The 18840-nt window shown below is 39.4% G+C and overlaps 1 protein-coding gene across 4 annotated transcripts in view; it reads right to left on the reverse strand.

Annotated features, from left to right (window-relative positions):
- The window catches only part of TNIK (TRAF2 and NCK interacting kinase), a 408265-nt gene that overhangs the window by 27756 nt on the left and 361669 nt on the right, over positions 1–18840 (reverse strand). For 2 of the 4 annotated variants that reach the window (XM_024733809.1, XM_024733807.1), the window contains 4 exons: positions 16852–17015; positions 14655–14752; positions 13764–13787; positions 8043–8227 (listed from right to left, as the gene is read on the reverse strand). In XM_024733809.1, the coding sequence (XP_024589577.1) occupies positions 8043–8227; positions 13764–13787; positions 14655–14752; positions 16852–17015 (471 nt within the window). The remainder of the gene's footprint in view (positions 1–8042; positions 8228–13763; positions 13788–14654; positions 14753–16851; positions 17016–18840) is intronic. The other 2 variants (XM_024733810.1, XM_024733808.1) reach the window with 1 other exon arrangement.

Consider the following 18840-nt stretch of genomic DNA (forward strand, 5'->3'; position numbering starts at 1 on the left):
ATGCAGGGGACACGGGTTCGTGCCCCGGTCCGGGAAGATCCCACATGCCGCGGAGCGGCTGGGCCCGTGAGCCATGGCCGCTGAGCCTGCGCGTCCGGAGCCTGTGCTCCGCAACGGGTAAGGCCACAACAGTGAGAGGCCTGCGTACCAGAAAACAAAAACAAAAACAAAAACAAATACCACATGCTAACACATATATATGGCATCTAAAAAAAAAAATGGTTATGAAGAACCTAGGGGCAGGACTGGAAGAAAGATGCAGGTGTAGAGAATGGACTTGAGGACACGGGGAGGGGGAAGGGTAAGCTGGGACAGAGTGAGAGAGTGGCATGGACATATATACGCTACCAAATGTAAAATAGATAGCTAGTGGGATAGCAGCTGCATAGCATAGGGAGATCAGTTCCGTGCTTTGTGACCACCTAGAGGGGTGGGATAGGGAGGGTGGGAGGGAGATGCAAGAGGGAGGGGATATGGGGATATATGTATACATATAGCTGATTCACTTTGTTATACAGCAGAAACTAACACAACATTGTAAGGCAATTATACTCCAATAAAGATGTTAAAATAAATAAACAAATAAATTTTTTTAAAAAGTAGGAAAAAAAAAAGGCATCTTCGGTTTCTTGGATCCTATCAAAGTCCAAGGACTTGATGGAATATTCAATCTAAGAAACAAGAAACACACCAGTCTTATGACATCTCTGGGACAGAGGACACCTGTCAAGGAGTTTTATCCAAAATGGAGAGGCAAAAATATGAAGAGGTGAATCCAGACAAAAAAATGTACAGGAAGACACTTACTTTGAAATTACTAAACTAGAGCAGTGGATTGAATACATTTAAGTACAGGTTAGACCTGATGTGTTTGGGAAGAAGCTCCAAAGAAGCATTTTCAGTATTTCACTGCCAGAAAGGAGCTATTAAAGAGTGTTTAAGTGACACGGAAAAAGAAATTGCTGTAATGAATTCCTGGTGTATTGCTAGATTGGCAAATCAGAATAATTCTCAAAACTCTGATTTCTTCACTCATTTATTTGAAAATTTGTTTTATCTTGTATGCAGTTTATTTTTAGTTGCCGTAAGTTCTTGTTTAAGGTAAGATGCTGTAAAACAAATAAATCAGTAAATGAAGCATTTATCAAGAGCCAAAGTCTCCTTGGACAGGAGGCACTTTCCTTAATCACTCAGGCATTCTTTGCCAGTGTCAGAGGCTAGATGGACCTGGTGGCTGCCACCAGGCTAATACTGTACAATCAAGTTCTCTTTCAGAGTCTCACCTGAGTTCAAAGATTAAAGATATTTTGGCTCCACATCTGTTTTTACCCCAATGGTGTTCTGCTTCTTTTTTTAAAAATTTTATTTATTATTTTATACAGCAGGTTCTTATTAGTTATCTATTTTACACATATGAGTGTATACATGTCAATCCCAATCTCCCGATTCATCCCACCACCAAGTCTTCTCCCTATATTTTCCTCTAAGAGTTTTATAGTGTGGTGTTCTGATTCTGTCCAAACATTTAAATCAGAAATATCTCCACATGGATGAATTTTCATGAAAAAGGTATTTCCTAGAGCTCTTTCCAATCCGACAATTCCTTAATTAATTTTCTATATATCTCAGTTAAATTCTTCCCCAATTTTTGCATTTTCATCATAATTTTGCTAAAATTACCATCACTGGTTCCAATCCTTTTCTATGTGAATGTTATAGCAAACATTTCATACACCAGTCAGCTTTTCTGTCCATATCATCTTTCAAAGGCTCTGTGTTCACTACTTCTACCAGATCCAATTTTAAAGGTGTAAATTTTATTAAGATTTGATTCACTGTCAATTTTTAATCAATGGTGTTAGTGTTAATCACTGCCAGTTTTACATTTCGCTGAATATTTTTCTGAGACTATTTTTTTCCTGAGTCAATTTTATACTTTCAATTTTATGAGCCAGAACTGCTTCATTTATGATAAATTTTTATGGTGATCATTTTGGGCTGTTTTGAGTTTTATTCTACATTATTTCTACTAGTAATATTCCACATAGATTGACTAAAAGATGATAATCTATATTCCTTCCTTTGTCAATTTTCTTCTAAAATAGTGAGCAATTCCTCTTACTTTAAGGTTGTTCTATTGTGCAGGATTTGTCTGTTGTATTGTGAATCTTCTGTATATACCTGCTCATTCTGTGTACCTCGTGTCCCTGTGTACTGCTCACACCACTAATTTTTCTGCTACCATGTCGTCTGATATAAGGTAATGGCTTTTGATGATGGAAAATTCCCTAAATTTCTGCGTGCTCCGAAGTACTCCTCTACACATTTCTTTTAAAAGGCAAACTGCAGCCCACAGTTCATGTTTCAGAGACTGCAGAACATTTTTAAATCGTAAAAGGAGACATCTTGCTGTGTCTGTTGTTGTTGATCTCTTCCTTCTGTCCTTCTTACTCCCGTGGTTGTTCTTTCATCCTCTGCCTCTGTATGTTTCTTTTATGGCTCCAAGCTCCCAACTCTGCCACGTCAATCTTCATCAACCCCTTAGAAATTCTTTCGTGCATTCATTCATTCATTTACTGGTTAAAAGTTCGTTATGTGATATACAGTGTACCAGACGCTAGAATAAATATCTGAAAAATAAGACATAACCCTAAACTTCCAGAGGATTATAATCTAATGGAGGTTGAGAGACTAATAAGGTACATAAAGTGATTGGCAAAAGACAAAAAAATTAGTTTAGCAATGCAGTATTTCTAACTCAGTAAGAAGGCTTAAATAGAAGAGCAGAGGACCAATGTCAGTTCGAAGTTATTCCTCTCCTTCTCCTTCCTGTGTTTTCACAATCCTTCTCTCTTTACTGTCTCCTTCTTCCAATCAATAAACAAGATAAGGTCTCTCCTGCCTCCCATTTCATTAAAACATCTCTCTTGACCCTAATTCTGTATTTACTACCCACACTTACATTGCTCTTTCCTTAAAATTCTCCTTGCAAAGTTCTCCAGTTTATTCCTTAACACACTCTGGTTCACTCCCCACATGACTACTTCTCATACTTGACTTCAAGCACCTTACGGAAACCCCCTAAGTCATTTCTAAGCTCTCAGTTTCAATGATTGCTCTTTGACATGGTGTTTGGTCTCTTGCCTGTGCCTGGTATGACAGATCACTCTGCCCCATTCTTCTGTACTCCTCTGGATTTTGAGACAACTTTCCCCTGGTTTTCCTTTTATCCCTTTGTTCTCTGTTTTCTTCATAAGCTCCTCTTAAATGCTACTGGTCCCCAGGATTCTGCTTCACTCTATATAACCTTTGTACAGTGTTACTAACAGGGAAAACTGCGGGGGAGGGGTAAGGGGGTGGGAGTCGGTGGAGGGAGTAACATGGGAACTCTATACTATCTGCTCAATTTTTCTATAACTCTAAAACTGTTCTAAAGAATACAGTTTATTAATAATAATTTTAAAAGGCAATGGTTTAAAAACGCTAAGGCTAAAACAACTATAACATTTTATAGTTAAAATAATCCTTTGTTCTAAAAATTATTTTTCTGATATAGAGTCTGGGTAGGAAGAATCAGTTGTCTGAATTTCTATAAAGACTGTGAAAAACAAAACACATCAACTAATTAGAAAGAAAACTATAGAAAATTTACTGTAATTAGGTCACATGTTTAGAACAATAATCTCTAATTGGATTTGTCAAAGTGTTCCTGCAGGTATTGATTTAATTCAATTCAATATACATTTATCGAACACCTGCTACATGAAAGGCCCTTGGTTTGGCACTGGGTAGTGGATATAAAAGCTGAAGAAGACACGGTTCCTGAAACTACAGAGATTAGCATCTGGAAGAGCATAAGAAACAACGCAAATACTCAAATGCACGGCAGATGTAAGCGAGAATGTGGGACGGAGGGAGAGGAGGTCATTCCAAGAAAAGACAACATTGGAAAAGTGCAAGGCATTCGGAAAGAATAATGAGAAGGTCAGTTCGGCTGGAGCATATGCTGTGACAGTCATGGGGCCTAGGAATGAAAAGAGTTGTAGAGCACTAGGGATACAGCACGACCACAGACACACTTCTACAGCACGACTCAGACCAAAGACTGAACCAACGGACAGGACGGCTGAGAGGACGGCAGGCAAGAGGCGGCGTGGGCACGACGATAGCCTGGCTGGTGAACGGGGCCAGAACCATGGCTCTCTAGTGAGACTGGGAAAGAGGGGACATGTGGCTTTCAATGTCCAGACTGCATTTTATGAGACTGTGCAAAACTCAGGGACTGCAATAGCAATAGGTGGTCCTAATGATGAAGACCACGCCTCATATGTACTGATCCGAAGCATGTGCTGGCACCTGAGGGAAGAGACTGATACTGAAGGCTGCCTCTTCAGCTTGCTTGCGCTGATGCAAATCAGCTTACGTGCCTTTCGTTCCCTCCCTCCTATTCTATAAAGCTTTAATGTTTTCCCTGATTATAAAAATAGTGCATGCTTAACATAAAATTGGGGCTATACATAAAATAAAATCCTTTTGATTTGTATAATCCACAGGTAACCACTATTATAATTCCCCCTCACTCATTATTTTTCTATGCATGAGGCACTGGGAAATAGTGCAGTTGGTTAGTTACGGAATACAATCTTAGTTATGTGCACTCTTATAGGTTAAACCTCATACCATTAATATGAAGCCAACACTGTACATAGAAGAAGCTGTTGTTTTGCACATCAGGATCTCCAGCTGCTTGTCGGAACGGCTGTGCTCTATTTCTAAAAAGCTCTTTTGTATAGACTTCGTGATAGTGAACTGTGTTGCAATATATTTATATGATTAATATAATATAGTAATTTTTTGCTTTAAAAAATACAGCACAAAATGTGACGGTTTACCTTAACAGTAGACAATAAAGATGATAAGAATGTATGTAAGAAGGAGTCTAACTCCGAAATGTCTTATTCCTAAAGAAACAACGGATTTTTTAATAGTATGAACTTTCTCATGCTGTAGCAGAACAGACTGTATATGTTGGGTTGGCCCAAAAGTTCGTTTGGGTCTTTCCGTAAGCTCTTATGGAAAAACCCAAACGAACTTTTGGGCCAACCCAATATTTTATATTCACAAAAGTGCATATATTTGGCAAATTGGAATAAACACACACATACACATACACACATCTGTATCCCGTTTCTTCTCTGAGTATGTTTCATATACAATTACATATTTTAAATGTTCTTTAATGGACAGTCATGTTAATCTGTTTAAAATTTAGCAATTCATCAAGAGCCACGTCAAGTTTTGCCTCCACTATAAGTACTCAATGAGAGCCCGTTTATGACTTCTTGGGATTACAGTAATAGATCCTCTGAATGCCTTTACCAGTATCTAGCCTGTTCTCTTTCCAAATCACTTTGATGAAATGATTTCTCTCAAACGTGGCACCAATCATGTCACTCCCCAGCTCAGGAGACCTTCGACGGTTCCCCACTGGCTACATGATCCCAGTCTGGTTTCACTAGTCCAGACTTTCCCCCCCTCATACCATCTATATTCCCACCAGACTTAACCTTCTGTGCCTTTACTTCAACTCCCCCAACCTGGGATTCTAACATCACTCTGTGTTCCTTTTTACCTTGATGACAGTTATTTGTGTACACGTCTTTCCTCTGGATTAGGCTATAAACACTTTGAAGCCAGGATTTGCAATTTCAGTGCAGTGCAGTTAAGTGTAAATCAAAGTCACTGAAGACCAGCTCTATTCCAGACACCAGGCAAGGTGTTAAGAGTAGAGAGTAAATAAGGCTCAATCCTCACCCTCAAGGATCTCACAGCCCAGAGAGGGAGACAACATGTAATAAATAACCTGATTCAAGGTACTCCATGAAATGGCAGGAATGCACAGGAGACACCATGCAGCACAGAGGAAGGGATGGGCTCTGCCTGTACGGGCTGGGCCGTGATAGGTGATTTCTAAAGGAACAAGAGAGTGCCAGACAGCAGAGAAAGTGCAGCACAGCATGGTATATTTAGGCCATTTTAGAAAGGTGGGGGAAGAGATGGACTTGCCTTTAGAGATACGAGGGTAAATACCACTAAGAGTCTTACAAAATATGACAGGAGGCTTAAAAACCAAATGCGATTTAACATCTCTTCCAAGGCTATTGGTTATTCTTCCAACTATTTATATTACTCTGAACTTCTCCATGTATAATTTTGTCTCTCTCCAACTAGAATGTAAACTTTTGGAAGGCAGAATTCATGTCCGCACTTCTTGAATGTCTCAAAGCCCTCAGTATGGGGTCTAGCACACAGAAGAAGTCTTACCAATCTTTTAAATTCACAATCCACCCTCATAGCTGTATGCTCAGTGCTTAAAGGGAATTCAAAACATCTGTTAGAAGAATGAACCAATGCTGAGTTAAGACAAAAACTGAAAGGACCAGCATATTTTGTGGCAATGTTCTGGATTAGTGATTTTGCCTCTAGAACAACTTTATTTGCTGTTAAAAAAGCAATTTAATGCAATTTGTTTCCAAATGTCATATTTTAGCATATTTGTGGTTGTCAATAACTGGGTAATCAGCAGTAAAATAACAAGTATGGATTTTCAGCTATGATAATTGGACTTGTCTCTCAGAATTGCTTGTATGTAACAATCGTTAATCAATGGATGACATTTCCTGCAGACTGGGAGGCCGTCTCGCCAACCTCTGCTGGACAGGACTGTAATCTGTGGCCTGAAATGACATCTTCTCTATAGGGAGTAAATGTGGTGTGATGACCGACAGTGGTAGCTGAGTCAAAGAAATGGAAATGAAGGAGGAGTGAAGATGGAAAAGTTAGCATTGCTCTTTATCAAAGTTATGGCAAACCAGGGCTGGGCACCTTGTGTTTATTTGGGAGAGGAAATGAGAGATGTATGTGAGTGTGATTGTATGAATATGTTTGTTTGAATTGGGGAAGTAATAGGGGAAGAGGAGAGGGTCTTTTCTAGGATCCAGTCTGATGAGAAAAAGGGAAAAAAAAAGAGAAGTAAAGGCTGTAAATACTAAGGGAAAGCTAGGTAGCTATAAATACCTAAAAAAGAAGACTGTACGTGGTGCAGTCACAGGCTGCAGCAAAGAGGATCACATAAACGAGACAATGGAGAAGATGAAGTAGAAAATCAGGGGTGTATTTAAGTCAAACACTCAGAAGTTTCTCTGCAGGTTTGTTCCACTCCTGATTGTTTTGCTGGGATGCTAACCCATGCTGCCTCCTGCATTCCACCTTAGTGGTGGTGGTGACAGTGAAATATATGTCTCATGTTGTCAGTTTTAACCCCTAAATGCCATTGCCTATAATTTTGCTCTTTAGTTCTAGGGTGTGGCTGTCAGTATCACTTGCCCAGAGATGACAGGAACCAAGAAAGCATCACCCAAGGGATGGTGAAGGCCACAACAGCTTAGACAAAGCATATGCAGTCCTAGAAATGCTACATATTCTAAGTAACTGTGTCTAGGGAGAGGGGTGAATATAGAACTATGCTCTAATAAAAACGTGAATCCCCAAAGTCAACTTTGCCCGAGACTCATAAATGATCTTATATTTAATTCATATTTCCTGTCCTTTTGTCTTGGAGACCTAACCTCTCCTGGCCTACAGTGATGAAGCAGGTCCCGGGAGGGACCTCCCTGGTGGTCCAGGGGTTAAGACTTTGCCTTCCAAAGCAGGGGGTGTGGGTTCGAACCCTGGTCAGTTAAGATCCCACAGGCCTCGGGGCCAAAAAACCAAAACATAAAAAAACAGAAACAGGGCTTCCCTGGTGGCGCAGTGGTTGAGAGTCCACCTGCCGATACAGGGGACACGGGTTCGTGGCCCGGTCCGGGAAGACCTCACATGCCGCGGAGCGGCTGGGCCCGTGAGCCATGGCCGCTGAGCCTGCGCGCCCGGAGCCTGTGCTCCGCAACGGGAGAGGCCACAACAGTGAGAGGCCCGCGTACTGCAAAAACAAACAAACAAACAAAAAACAGAAGCAATATTGTAAAACGCAGGTCTCTTACATCAGTCTGGGTATGTCGCTGACAGCCACCGTCCCGTCCTGGGTCTCGCTCTCTCCATCTTCCTCCTCTTCATCACTGCTTTCCGACTCCTCACTCGAGGAGGAGTAATCCGTCACTTTCTTCAGTGGGCGGTTTGTTTCTTCAATCCGGAGTTCTCTTAATTCTTTGGCTAATGCCGTCAGATCCTACAAGAGAAAAGCGTGTCCAGCGTATATGAATTATAGAACGACCGAAGGGACGTCTCTCAGCAAGTCTCCGGCTCAAGCAACAAGAAATAAACAAGAAAAAAAAGCTCTCTATAGAACTGTCACAAACATAGTTACTGCATGAAACCAAGAAAACGATGTTTGTAGCGCGGAGAAACTAGAAAAGAAAGATGAAATAAATTTAAACTTTGTTCACAACCAATTGCTAGACTGAGACTGTTCGGTTCTGAATCTGCATGTGTATGTATGTGTATGTGCACTGTGTGTACACATATATACAAACACTGGGTTCACATTTTATTTTGGGAAGGTGAAGTTGGTCACTCACCCTCATAGTTAATTACCCACAGGATCAGAAATTATTCCCCAGTATTTTGAGACTCCTGCCCAAGCCATAGTCATGGACTTTCTCCTCTTATGATTGCTACTGTACCAAAATCTAGCATCAGTCACAGAACAGAGCAATTCCCAAGGTTCCAGCTGCTACAATGACTCATTTGGTGTGTCATCATTCCCTGGACAGCCGAGGCACCACATCAAATAATGGCCCACCCCGAAGCCCAGTGCCACTGAAATTTAGAGCCACAGAGCTGAGTTAATCAAGAGGAACAACAAGAAAACAAAACAAACAAAAACAAAAAAAGAGTTCTCTTCCAGAACGGTAGGTGTTTCATTTTCTTTTGTCTTATATTGCGTCACCTGGCAGAAACCCTGGCGGAGAATATACTGAAATGAATGTGCAAACACCAAAAGGAAGAGGTAAATTTTCAGTTTTCCATGAGTATGATGAAACCTTTAGCCTTATGGATGTGATGAGGTGGTATTTAACCACCAGGCACATGGCAGGCGGTGTGCTGAAGATCTGACTACCTTTTATTGTACATGCTTTCAGAGCAATGCAGAGGGAAGCAGTTCTGCTAAAGCACGGCCGCTCTCATTTACATGGGTTAAACTGCCCTTGGCACACAGCATGCAAGTGAAGAAAAAGCAATTTGACATCAGTCTTACCATTTCTCCCTATATTAGTGACCCATGTGGGAATCAGAGCATTCAGTGAGAGACAGGGGATTAGGGAGAAAGAAACTCATTTGAAGATACTAAATCCCACAGTTTTCTCATGGCCATATTCTCTCTTTATTTCAATCCAGAAATGTATCTGCCCAATTCACCTGATGTAAGGCTAGAGCGATACAGGTGATCTAAATGACATCTGATAATCTATCCTGATAGGTTAGAAGAAAAGTTGTGATAAATGTGTGTAATTAAATTATAAATATAATTTTATTCTGAGAAGACAACAGATCATCCCGTTTCTTTACTGGTGCCTATATGTGAGGCATTAATGTATTGGTTAAGACTAAGGACAGAAAATGCCTCGGGTTTTTTATTTGGTCTAGCAATTTAGAAAGTTCAAGGTGTTAAGTGAAGGATTCATTTCTTTCTAATTTCATAAAAGTCAAAGGGACAGCAATGACAACTTTTACATTTGTTCTGTAGTCATTTGAATTGAAGCCCTTGGAAAGGGGAAGCTTTTGAAAATTCAAATTGTGCATTTTCCACCCAAACACGCTTGCTGGGCTTTTACACACATGCACACACTACATGGCCTCAATCTCAGTGGATATAGTTATCCCATCCATGAAAGTGAAAATAATATTGTATTAAAAAGACTCAAACTGTTTAAATATAATGTACACCATGAATGAAGAGGAAAATTACCACACAGAATTTTAGGCAAATTTATTTCCAGTTTCTTTGGTGATGGGCCAAAATAAGAAAAGCTAATGCTCAGATTTCAGCTTTTTACTTCTTATTTCCTCTTGACAATTGCCAATGTTTATCTTTATCAAATTGTCGAGAAAGTGAAGGGTATGCTACACTTGAGCACATTGGGAAAATACAGTTTAGATATTTGTTAAAGCAATTAATGGAAAAGGACATTATAATCCTCCAAACCAATAAAATAATTAAAAAATTAGATAAATTTATTTTGTATTTTTCCTTCTCTATGTTAGGACCATGTATGTCTCATCAAAGAATACAACTAGCATCTAAAATGTTACTTGTCATTAAAAAATTTTTTATTATAATTTAAAGAGAGAATATGGTTAAGAGAGTTTATTTCTAATGTCAGTAATTCTGAGTAAAATATAATAATATTAACTATGATTTATTTAAATTCATAATACATTTTCCCCATGGGTTGGTTTTCCTTATCACTGACATTTCAAAGCAAGACAAAGAAGATTTTAAAAAATCAAAACTATTTAGAAATATTTAGCTGGTCCAAAGTCCATTGATTTAAAGTAACTCTCACTTGTTAAAATCACCTAAATTTCTCCAAACACTGTATTTAGGAACACTTTTAAAGCTCTGACCTACTTTATAATTTCACTTTTAATTAGAGGTTTTTTTTGTTTTTTTTTTTTTGTTTCTGTGTTATTAAAAAGCTATCTTTCCTGAAACTTTAGAAATAATTGCAAATTCCTTTTACGTTTAATTGGTAACAGCTTGGCAGGTGAGACATATATGAAAATCCCAAGGTACCAATAATGAGTAACTCAAAACTAATACCCCAGCCAAAGAAAATTAATCTTCCATTGCCCATAGTCTGTGTGTTTAGCTGAAGTTTTGTTCCTTATCCGTCCACCCTGGAAAAACTTAGAATAGCAAAGTTATAGGAAAGAGACATGATCTAAAATTGACACCATTGCGTTCAGATCCATTTTCATATGTTTTATTTTCTGACAATACCAATCTTCTCCATATAATGAGTTTTTGTGGTAATTTATTGCTTGACTGTCTCAAGCCTGGAGCTAAAAAGTATGAAAAAGAGGAAAAAGTGCTATTTACAATAAAAATATTTGAGAATGTATAACTGAAAAAGAAATATGGCAAAATGTTAAGCTTTTTGACTACAGAGTAAAGATAGTTAAGGGGCTCTCACCCAAAGGTCTCTTTCACGTAACACTTTTTAGAATCAACTTGATATAATTTTTCTTTCAAAAAGGCTTATTTAATCTGACAATTATGCATACTCTGCTTTAAAAGGTGCTCTTTTGGGTATCTTTTTAAAAACAATATAGTTTATGCAAATTTTAGTTCAATTTTTTAAACTATTAAAATAATAGTTAAAGATTTTAAAGTTGTTTTTTTCTTTACATATTAAAATAATTCATTTCCTTTTTAGGAAATCTAAAGATATGACTTGGGGAAGTCACTTGACTTCGAATCTTCAACTGAGGGAAAAAAGGTTTGTTCCAGTTCTGTCCAGTCTATGGATGTGCTCTGGAATGTCAGATTTCTACATACAATAAAAAAGTGGTGGTAAAGCCAGTGTTTGCTTATGTATCTAATCTTCATGACATCTATTTAATTGTGCTAAAGTAAAATGAATATTTATTTTGGAGGGTTGTATTAAATAATCACAGACTACGCTGTACAATCTCATGCTCCATAGGAAGGAATGCCAAAGGCATGGACACTCCCCCAGACTGACTTTTATGGAACTCAAATAATTAAATTAGCAATAACAAGCAATATGTTTTTGGCATTTTAAGACTGCTCATTTCAAACTCGGGTTATCTAAACGGCGTATCAGTCACGGTGGATTTGAAGCCATCTTAAAACCTAGGAATGGAGATGGGAGAGAGATTTAACTCAAGGTTTTTTGACTGTGGCACTACTGACATTTGGGGTGGATAAGTCTCTATTGTAGGTTGTTTTCCTGTGCATTGTAGGTTGTTTAGCAGCATCTCTCCACTCTACACACAAGATGCCAGCAGCACCGCTTCCCACCTCCAAGTTGTGACAACCAAACTGACTCCAGACTTTCCCAAATGTCTCCTAAGGGAAGGGGAGTTGCGGGGGGGGGATACTCATCCCTGGTTGAGGACCACTGGGTTAGGTAGAACCAAGGAATCTTGTGTTTTGGATCAGTGATACTCAAGGGGTAGGGTTAGAAGAATCACGTGGAGGGCTTTTTCCAGTCATCCATGGCTCTAGAGATTTTGGTGTACAGCTTACACCCCCTCAATTATTTGTACCTCTGTTGCCTACCTCTCATCTCTGTCCAGTGTGCTAGAGTATCCTGAAATAAATAAAGCAATTTTTAAAAGCCTAAAATATCCTGGGTTAACCAGATGAAATCCATGAGAGCCCTTTCCCTCATGACAGCCACCTCCAAGCTAATTTCTGGACTCATAAGAGGAAACCTTGACTTGTGCACACACACGCCCATTTTATTGGCAGCCTGAGCACCAGAACTGTTTGGGAGAAACTGATAAAATTTGTGATAATCCCTGAAGGCTGTAGCACAGAGCAATTAAAAACATTTCCCTTTTTTCTTTCTATAATGCCATCCACACACTGTAGACATGTAGAATCTTTTTTTTTTATATGAGCAATAATTCTTTAACTATGATAATGACTTTCTAAATCACTCTGAATGGTGAGGCGGTCATAATTCTGAAAAAGTGATGCTTTTTGGTAAAGATCAGACACATAGAAACATGCTTCTTCCACCAGAATAGCTCCACGCCTCAGGCCCTGGCTTTACATAGCACTTCACACTTCAGAAAATGCTCCCGCACTCATGATCTTGAGTGAACCTAAACAATCTTGTGAGCGAGGAAAGGCAGGTGTTTTTATCCCCATTTTACAGATGAAACTGGCCCAGAGAATTCGTGAGACTGGCCGCTCCAGTTATTTATCGGGGGAGCCAGAATTTGAAGGCAGCTCGTTCACTCTCAAAGCCTGTGCTTTTTCTATATCATTTCACAAAAACAGTGCTCAGCCTTAAAGCCATAATGCTGGCCTTCAGATTCCATGCAGTTAGGACTCTTTGCAGAAGGCCTCTCTCTTCCCAAACAACTCCACTATGCTGTATTCATGCAGGTCTGACAAACAGCAGTGAGGCAGTCATCCTTCTTAGCAAGCTACTTAAGATTGGCAAAACCATATATTTTTCTAATGGAAAAATGTCACCACAGATAAGAAAATCAAGTTACTTAACTCGCCAGGATTCATTAACTAAAGTTGATGTTGCTGCTGATGCTGTAGTTAATGTCCCACAAATTAATCTAACAATACCCGGTAACTCCTTGTTCACAAATCACACACTATAAATGGGGACGACCCTAGAATGATGTCTCTTTTCTTTGTTAGTAAAACTGCCATCCCCTAGCAAGGCTGGCGAGTGCAGGTTAAAAGCTCAGGCTTTGCTACTGGAAGATACTAGGATGAGAAACTGTGCCAGTAACAAAGCACCGATGCTTATCTTTAGCTAGACCGGAACGTTGGAAAAGTGACACTTTGGCTAGAAGGAAGGTCTCTGGAGCTATACACAGTGTCTGAGGGGCTCAGGCTGGCTTCTGTGAAAGGGCTCTCCTCTCAGCAGACCACTCCAAAGGAACGAGCTTTCATCTGTGATCCAATTGGCCACCTTTCTGAATATCAGCCTCAGTTTATATTTACATCTTGTGAAAACATGACCAAGCATAAAGGTAATACTAACCTCATCTATGGCTTTCTTATAGCTCTGAGATAAGAGGAAACCAATCCAGAAGAATCCACATGAGGGGGAACAGCCGGAAGAAAGGCAGCAGGTTAGACACAGAATGGAAATTGTTAGTACACAACTGATAAATGCAAAAAGGGCAAGAAGAGCCTCAACCCAGAATGGTGTGAATGCCCTTCATTGTTACCCTCACCGTACTTCCTTACTTTAAAATGTAAAAAAATAGTAAACGAAAACATCTTCACATCCATTTCACAGAAAAGATTCTTGGGAAATTTAAATAAAATAAGTATATAATAACTCATTCCCAATTAATTTCCAACTTTCAGCCTCCATCCCCTTCTTTCTTCCTTTAAGGCTATTTGGGGTCTGACGTGTTACAGCAATGAAGCTAGATTTCAGGTTGTCAGCCCCCTATCAGACCATGCTTATCAAGTTTTGGTCTAGAAAATACAGTCCTAGAGCAGCAGAAATGCAGCAGAAAAATTGTAATATTAATTCATGTGGAAAATAATATAGGAAAAGGCCAGAATATACAAGAAAAATCCACAGGAAGTGCCCACATATTCTTAATTGTTACTTTCAACATCTTTTCGCTAAAGCTACTGAGTAGAAATTATGGAATAATGTGAGTTATTTCTCTTCCTGTTTTATTCAGTAACATTGAGCTAATGATCGGCAAAATAACCAAAAGTAGATAAGCAACCCAAGATCTGTTCATTTCTTTCCTAATCAGGTATGACTTCCTTCCAGATGCTCCTAGCATCCGTTCTTATTAATCTCAACATTTTTTGTTTCATAGTCATGAGTGCATCCCCAACCACTTTTTCCTGCGGGTTCTCTGGGAAACTAAAAGAGTTCAAAACTGTTTGAGAGAAAAGCACTCACAGCCGGTCGACTAGGTCGGGTAATTTCCCTGGATTCTTCAGGTTTCACCTTGGAAGGCTCATGGGGGAGCACAGGTGATCCTTCCGACTTACTGTTGGCTAGAGGAAAAAAAAACAGAGGGCCAAGAAAGATAATGACCGTCAGAAGGTGTTGGCTCAAGTTCTGGAGTTCTGTGGTGAGTCAGCCTTGGAAATGACTCAGCGGACACCTCATTCACTTAGGCAAACCCTCAAGCACATCCGTGAAAAATCAGTAAATGTTTGGGCAAACAAAATCAGCCATACGCATTTAGTCTTATAACCTGGAGGTCACTGGTAATTATATGAAAAACTAGCCAGCACCGCCATTTACTGAGCACTAATTCTGTGTCAGGCTCAGTGCTAAACGCTTTCTATGTCAATTGTCTCGTTGAATCCTTGCTCCAACCCAATGACGTGGCACTGTTTTCCTGTACGACAGTTGAACACAGAGAGATGACACAACTAGCCTAAGGTTACACTGAAGTCATGTGCAGAGCTGGGATTCTGTATGATTTCTCAAAGTCCTATTCCCAATTATTATACTAAACCAGCCTCTGAGTTAGCATCCTATGTTTGATTTCTTCCTTTACCACTTACCCATCAGGATAAGTTTTTCTGATGAACGTTGTAGAAAAAAATAGAAACCTGTTTTATTTGGAGGAACGATTTGTAAATGGGGGGAGGAAAGGGGAGTTGTCTAGGGTGAGGGCAGGAAGGAGAGTGTTGGTGACAAAGTGGAAGTGCCCTAGAATAGAGGTTATAGAGCAAGGGCTGGGGGAGGGCTGCCTGACAGCTACAAGTGAAGAGCATCCCTCCGATTTATGAGCTTATTGGTAGAGAAGAAGCAATCTAAGGTGGGAGAGATTCTTTTGTTTGCTTTCAAAGTGGTCTTTCCTGGGTAGGGATACGCCAGGGATATGAGTGCTTTTAACCCAGGAAAACTAAAGGCCAAAGGAAAGAAGATAAGAATTAAACCTGAACCAGATCAGAGAATTAAAATGGTATACCTAAGTTTGGTTTTCTTTAGCATTTGCTCTAACTGAGCAAATTAAGTTGCTTATGAATAGAAAAAAGGTAAGGGAATGGCAGTTTTCCAAAGTAAGTAACTTTATATCTGTATCAAGGCAACAAAAGTATACGTAGCTCCGGGTGGTGCCACTGATGTCAGAAGACTGCACATAGGGGCAGCCACAGGCCAGTTCCTATCCCAATTCACAGACACAAGCATTGCATGTCTGACATCGACCTTTCCAAAATGTACATACATTTGAGTTTACTGAAAGAAATATTAGGAGGTAAAGTATAATTGTGTCTAGTGCAGAGGCTAAGAGAGAATAAAGAATGGTGATTTTCATGAGGCAGAGTAATTTATAAGTGTTTTCCAAATTGCACTTAAAAAAAAATCCCGGTCTTAAAACCAAATTGCCCTTAAAAAAAAAACCCGGGCAAAAAAAAAAAAAAAAAAAAAAAAAAAATCCCGGTCTTTATTACTTGGAGGCCAAATTATCTTCTGAAGAAGGTTATGCAGAAAGAGTACATTTTGATTAGCTATAAACAATAGGTTATCATGTATAATTAGCCGGACACATTAATGTTTTTCACAAGCTTCCTCATTAATGAAAACTAAGCGATGAAGAATGACTTGAATTAAATGGTCAGAGAGGCTAATTTTTACCTCTCTAATAGGAAAAACTAGAAGAGTCAAGTGTACTTTTTAAGTCATAGATTTTATATCTTCTCTCAAGTGTACATTTATTCTACATTAGCCTTTATTAACTTTCCCTTTGAAAAATACCTTGTATTCTGAACACAGTTGACACAAGGGGAAGAGGATACTTGGGGGTCTGGGAAACTCTAACCAATCAATCAAATGGAAATGGAAATGCAGGTGACTGATGACTACATTTTCAAGTAAGACCAATATTCTGTGACCTCCCTGGAGAACAATGGTGTCTGCAATTAGAAAGCATTTAGTCCACACTGATGTCACACATATAACTGGTGGTACACTCCCCTAAGGAGACTGAGGCTGAGAGGAGTTAAGCGGCTCTTTAGCATCCCACAGTGGTGGTCACGCCAGGACCGGAAGTCCTAGAAGTCAGGAAGTAATCTGGTTCCCTGTGCACGGCTCTCCTCTTCAGGGAATGCTGTCCTGGAAAGGTAGGGGAAAGCGTTACCTCGAACCCTGGTCCGTTCGCTGGATCCTGCTTGTGACCCAGGTTGAGAGCCTCCTTGGGAGCTGGGCTGGGAGCTAGGGGTGCTGGAGCTGGAGGAACTGCCACTGCTGGTCCTCTGCAAGGGGCTCTCCACGATGGGCTCAGTTCTCCGGAGGTCAGGGTTGCTGCGTGGAAAGCAGAGCACAGAGATTACACTCTCAAGACCTTGCCACTGGTAGACACAAGCATAGCCCAGTCCCATCCCCAGTACAAAGGAGTAAAGAGAGTACCTATATGACCTTGCATTACAGTCAATGGTAATGACAGTCATGCTATCCTCTGTGGAGCTCCTGGCCAGATTCTGCATCTGGACGGGAAGAACTCTTGACCCAACTCCTGGGTCATCACACCAAACGTATTAGCTCTGAAATGGTGAATCTTCAAAGGAGGCTTTCTTTTAAACCCTTTTCCTATGCTCATTGTAAAACACTTGAAAATATTACAAGATAAAAATAAGGAAGCAATGCATGCAACCTCTGAATCAAGAGATATTCAACTATATTTTACTGGATGGAATATTATCTTCTAGTCTTTTTTCTTTTGTATGTATGGAAGCACACTGTATATTCAATTTTGTGTCTTGCTTTTTTTCCTCTTTAGACTGCATTGAGAGCAGCTTCTTATGCTTCTAAAAACAATAATAGCTGCATAGTATTCCATTATATAGATAAATGAGTTCAACCATTCTTCTATTGTTAGGTGCTTCCAATACATTGCTATTATACATAACAGTGAAATAACCATCTAGATGCATACAAATATTCACAATCACATCTCTCCTAGAACTGGAATTCTTGGGTGGAAGGGCATGAACTTAGGTATGTATGTGCACATATATATGTATGTGAATGTATAAACATACTGCCAGTTTTCACTGAAGCGTATGAGATGATCCATCTCACTGAATTCTTACCAGGCTTTATTATGAACAGCTAACTAATTTGTAAAAAATTGTTTCTTGTTGCTTTAGTGCAGTTTTTAAAAATTAAGTGAAGTAAGTCAGAAAGAGAAAAACAAATACCCTATGCTAATACATATATATGGAATAAAAAAAAACATGTTCTGAAGAACCTGGGGCAGGACAGGAATAAAGACGCAGATGTAAAGAACGGACTTGAGGGCATGGGGAGGGGAAAGCTGGGACGAAGCGAGAGAGTGGCATGGACATACATACACTACCAAATGTAAAATAGATAGCTAGTGGGAAGCAGCTGCATAGCACAGGGAGATCAACTCGGCCCTTTGTGACCACCTAGAGGGGTGGGATAGGTAGGTTGGGAGGGAGATACGAGAGGGAGGAGATATGGGGATATATGTATATGTATAGCTGATTCACTTTGTTATACAGCAGAAACTAACACAACATTGTAAAGCAATTATACTCCAATAAAGATGTTATTAAAAAAATGTAATTCTATGCTTTCCTTTTGCTCTGCCCATTTCAGGAGTATTAAGTGGGTAACAGGTACTCTGCACTGTGTCGGGTGTCAGATGCTTCAGGTATAAATGTGAAAATAATATGGTCCCTTCCCTTGAGACACTTGCAGTTTGGTCTGTTAAAATCTGGCCACAAAGTGGCATCATTAAAGCAGCAACTAAAGCAAATAATTTTTTTCTGAAAACACAAGAGTGTTGCTTTGCAGTAACGTATTTGGCGAAAATATTTGGTCGAGATGCAAAAATTCTTAAATATTGGGTTATTGGAAGACATGGCTGGTGGTCTTGGAAAACAAGTGAAAATAAAATATGTCCTTATAATTTATTAATTTTGATCATACAAATGTAGAATTTATGACAATATTCACCTCTTAAATTTTTTATGGTAAAGGGGTTGCTAAGTCAACCTAACAGTAAAACTGACTGCAGACGTGAGTGTTGGTAAACTTAAGGAAAACTTTAAAAATTCTTGATATTTTTTTTTTTTTGGGGGTTTTTTTTTTTGTGTGTGTG

Source organism: Neophocaena asiaeorientalis, unplaced genomic scaffold (genome assembly GCF_003031525.2).
Source record: "Neophocaena asiaeorientalis asiaeorientalis breed wild unplaced genomic scaffold, Neophocaena_asiaeorientalis_V1.1 scaffold280, whole genome shotgun sequence".
NCBI lineage: Eukaryota > Metazoa > Chordata > Mammalia > Artiodactyla > Phocoenidae > Neophocaena > Neophocaena asiaeorientalis.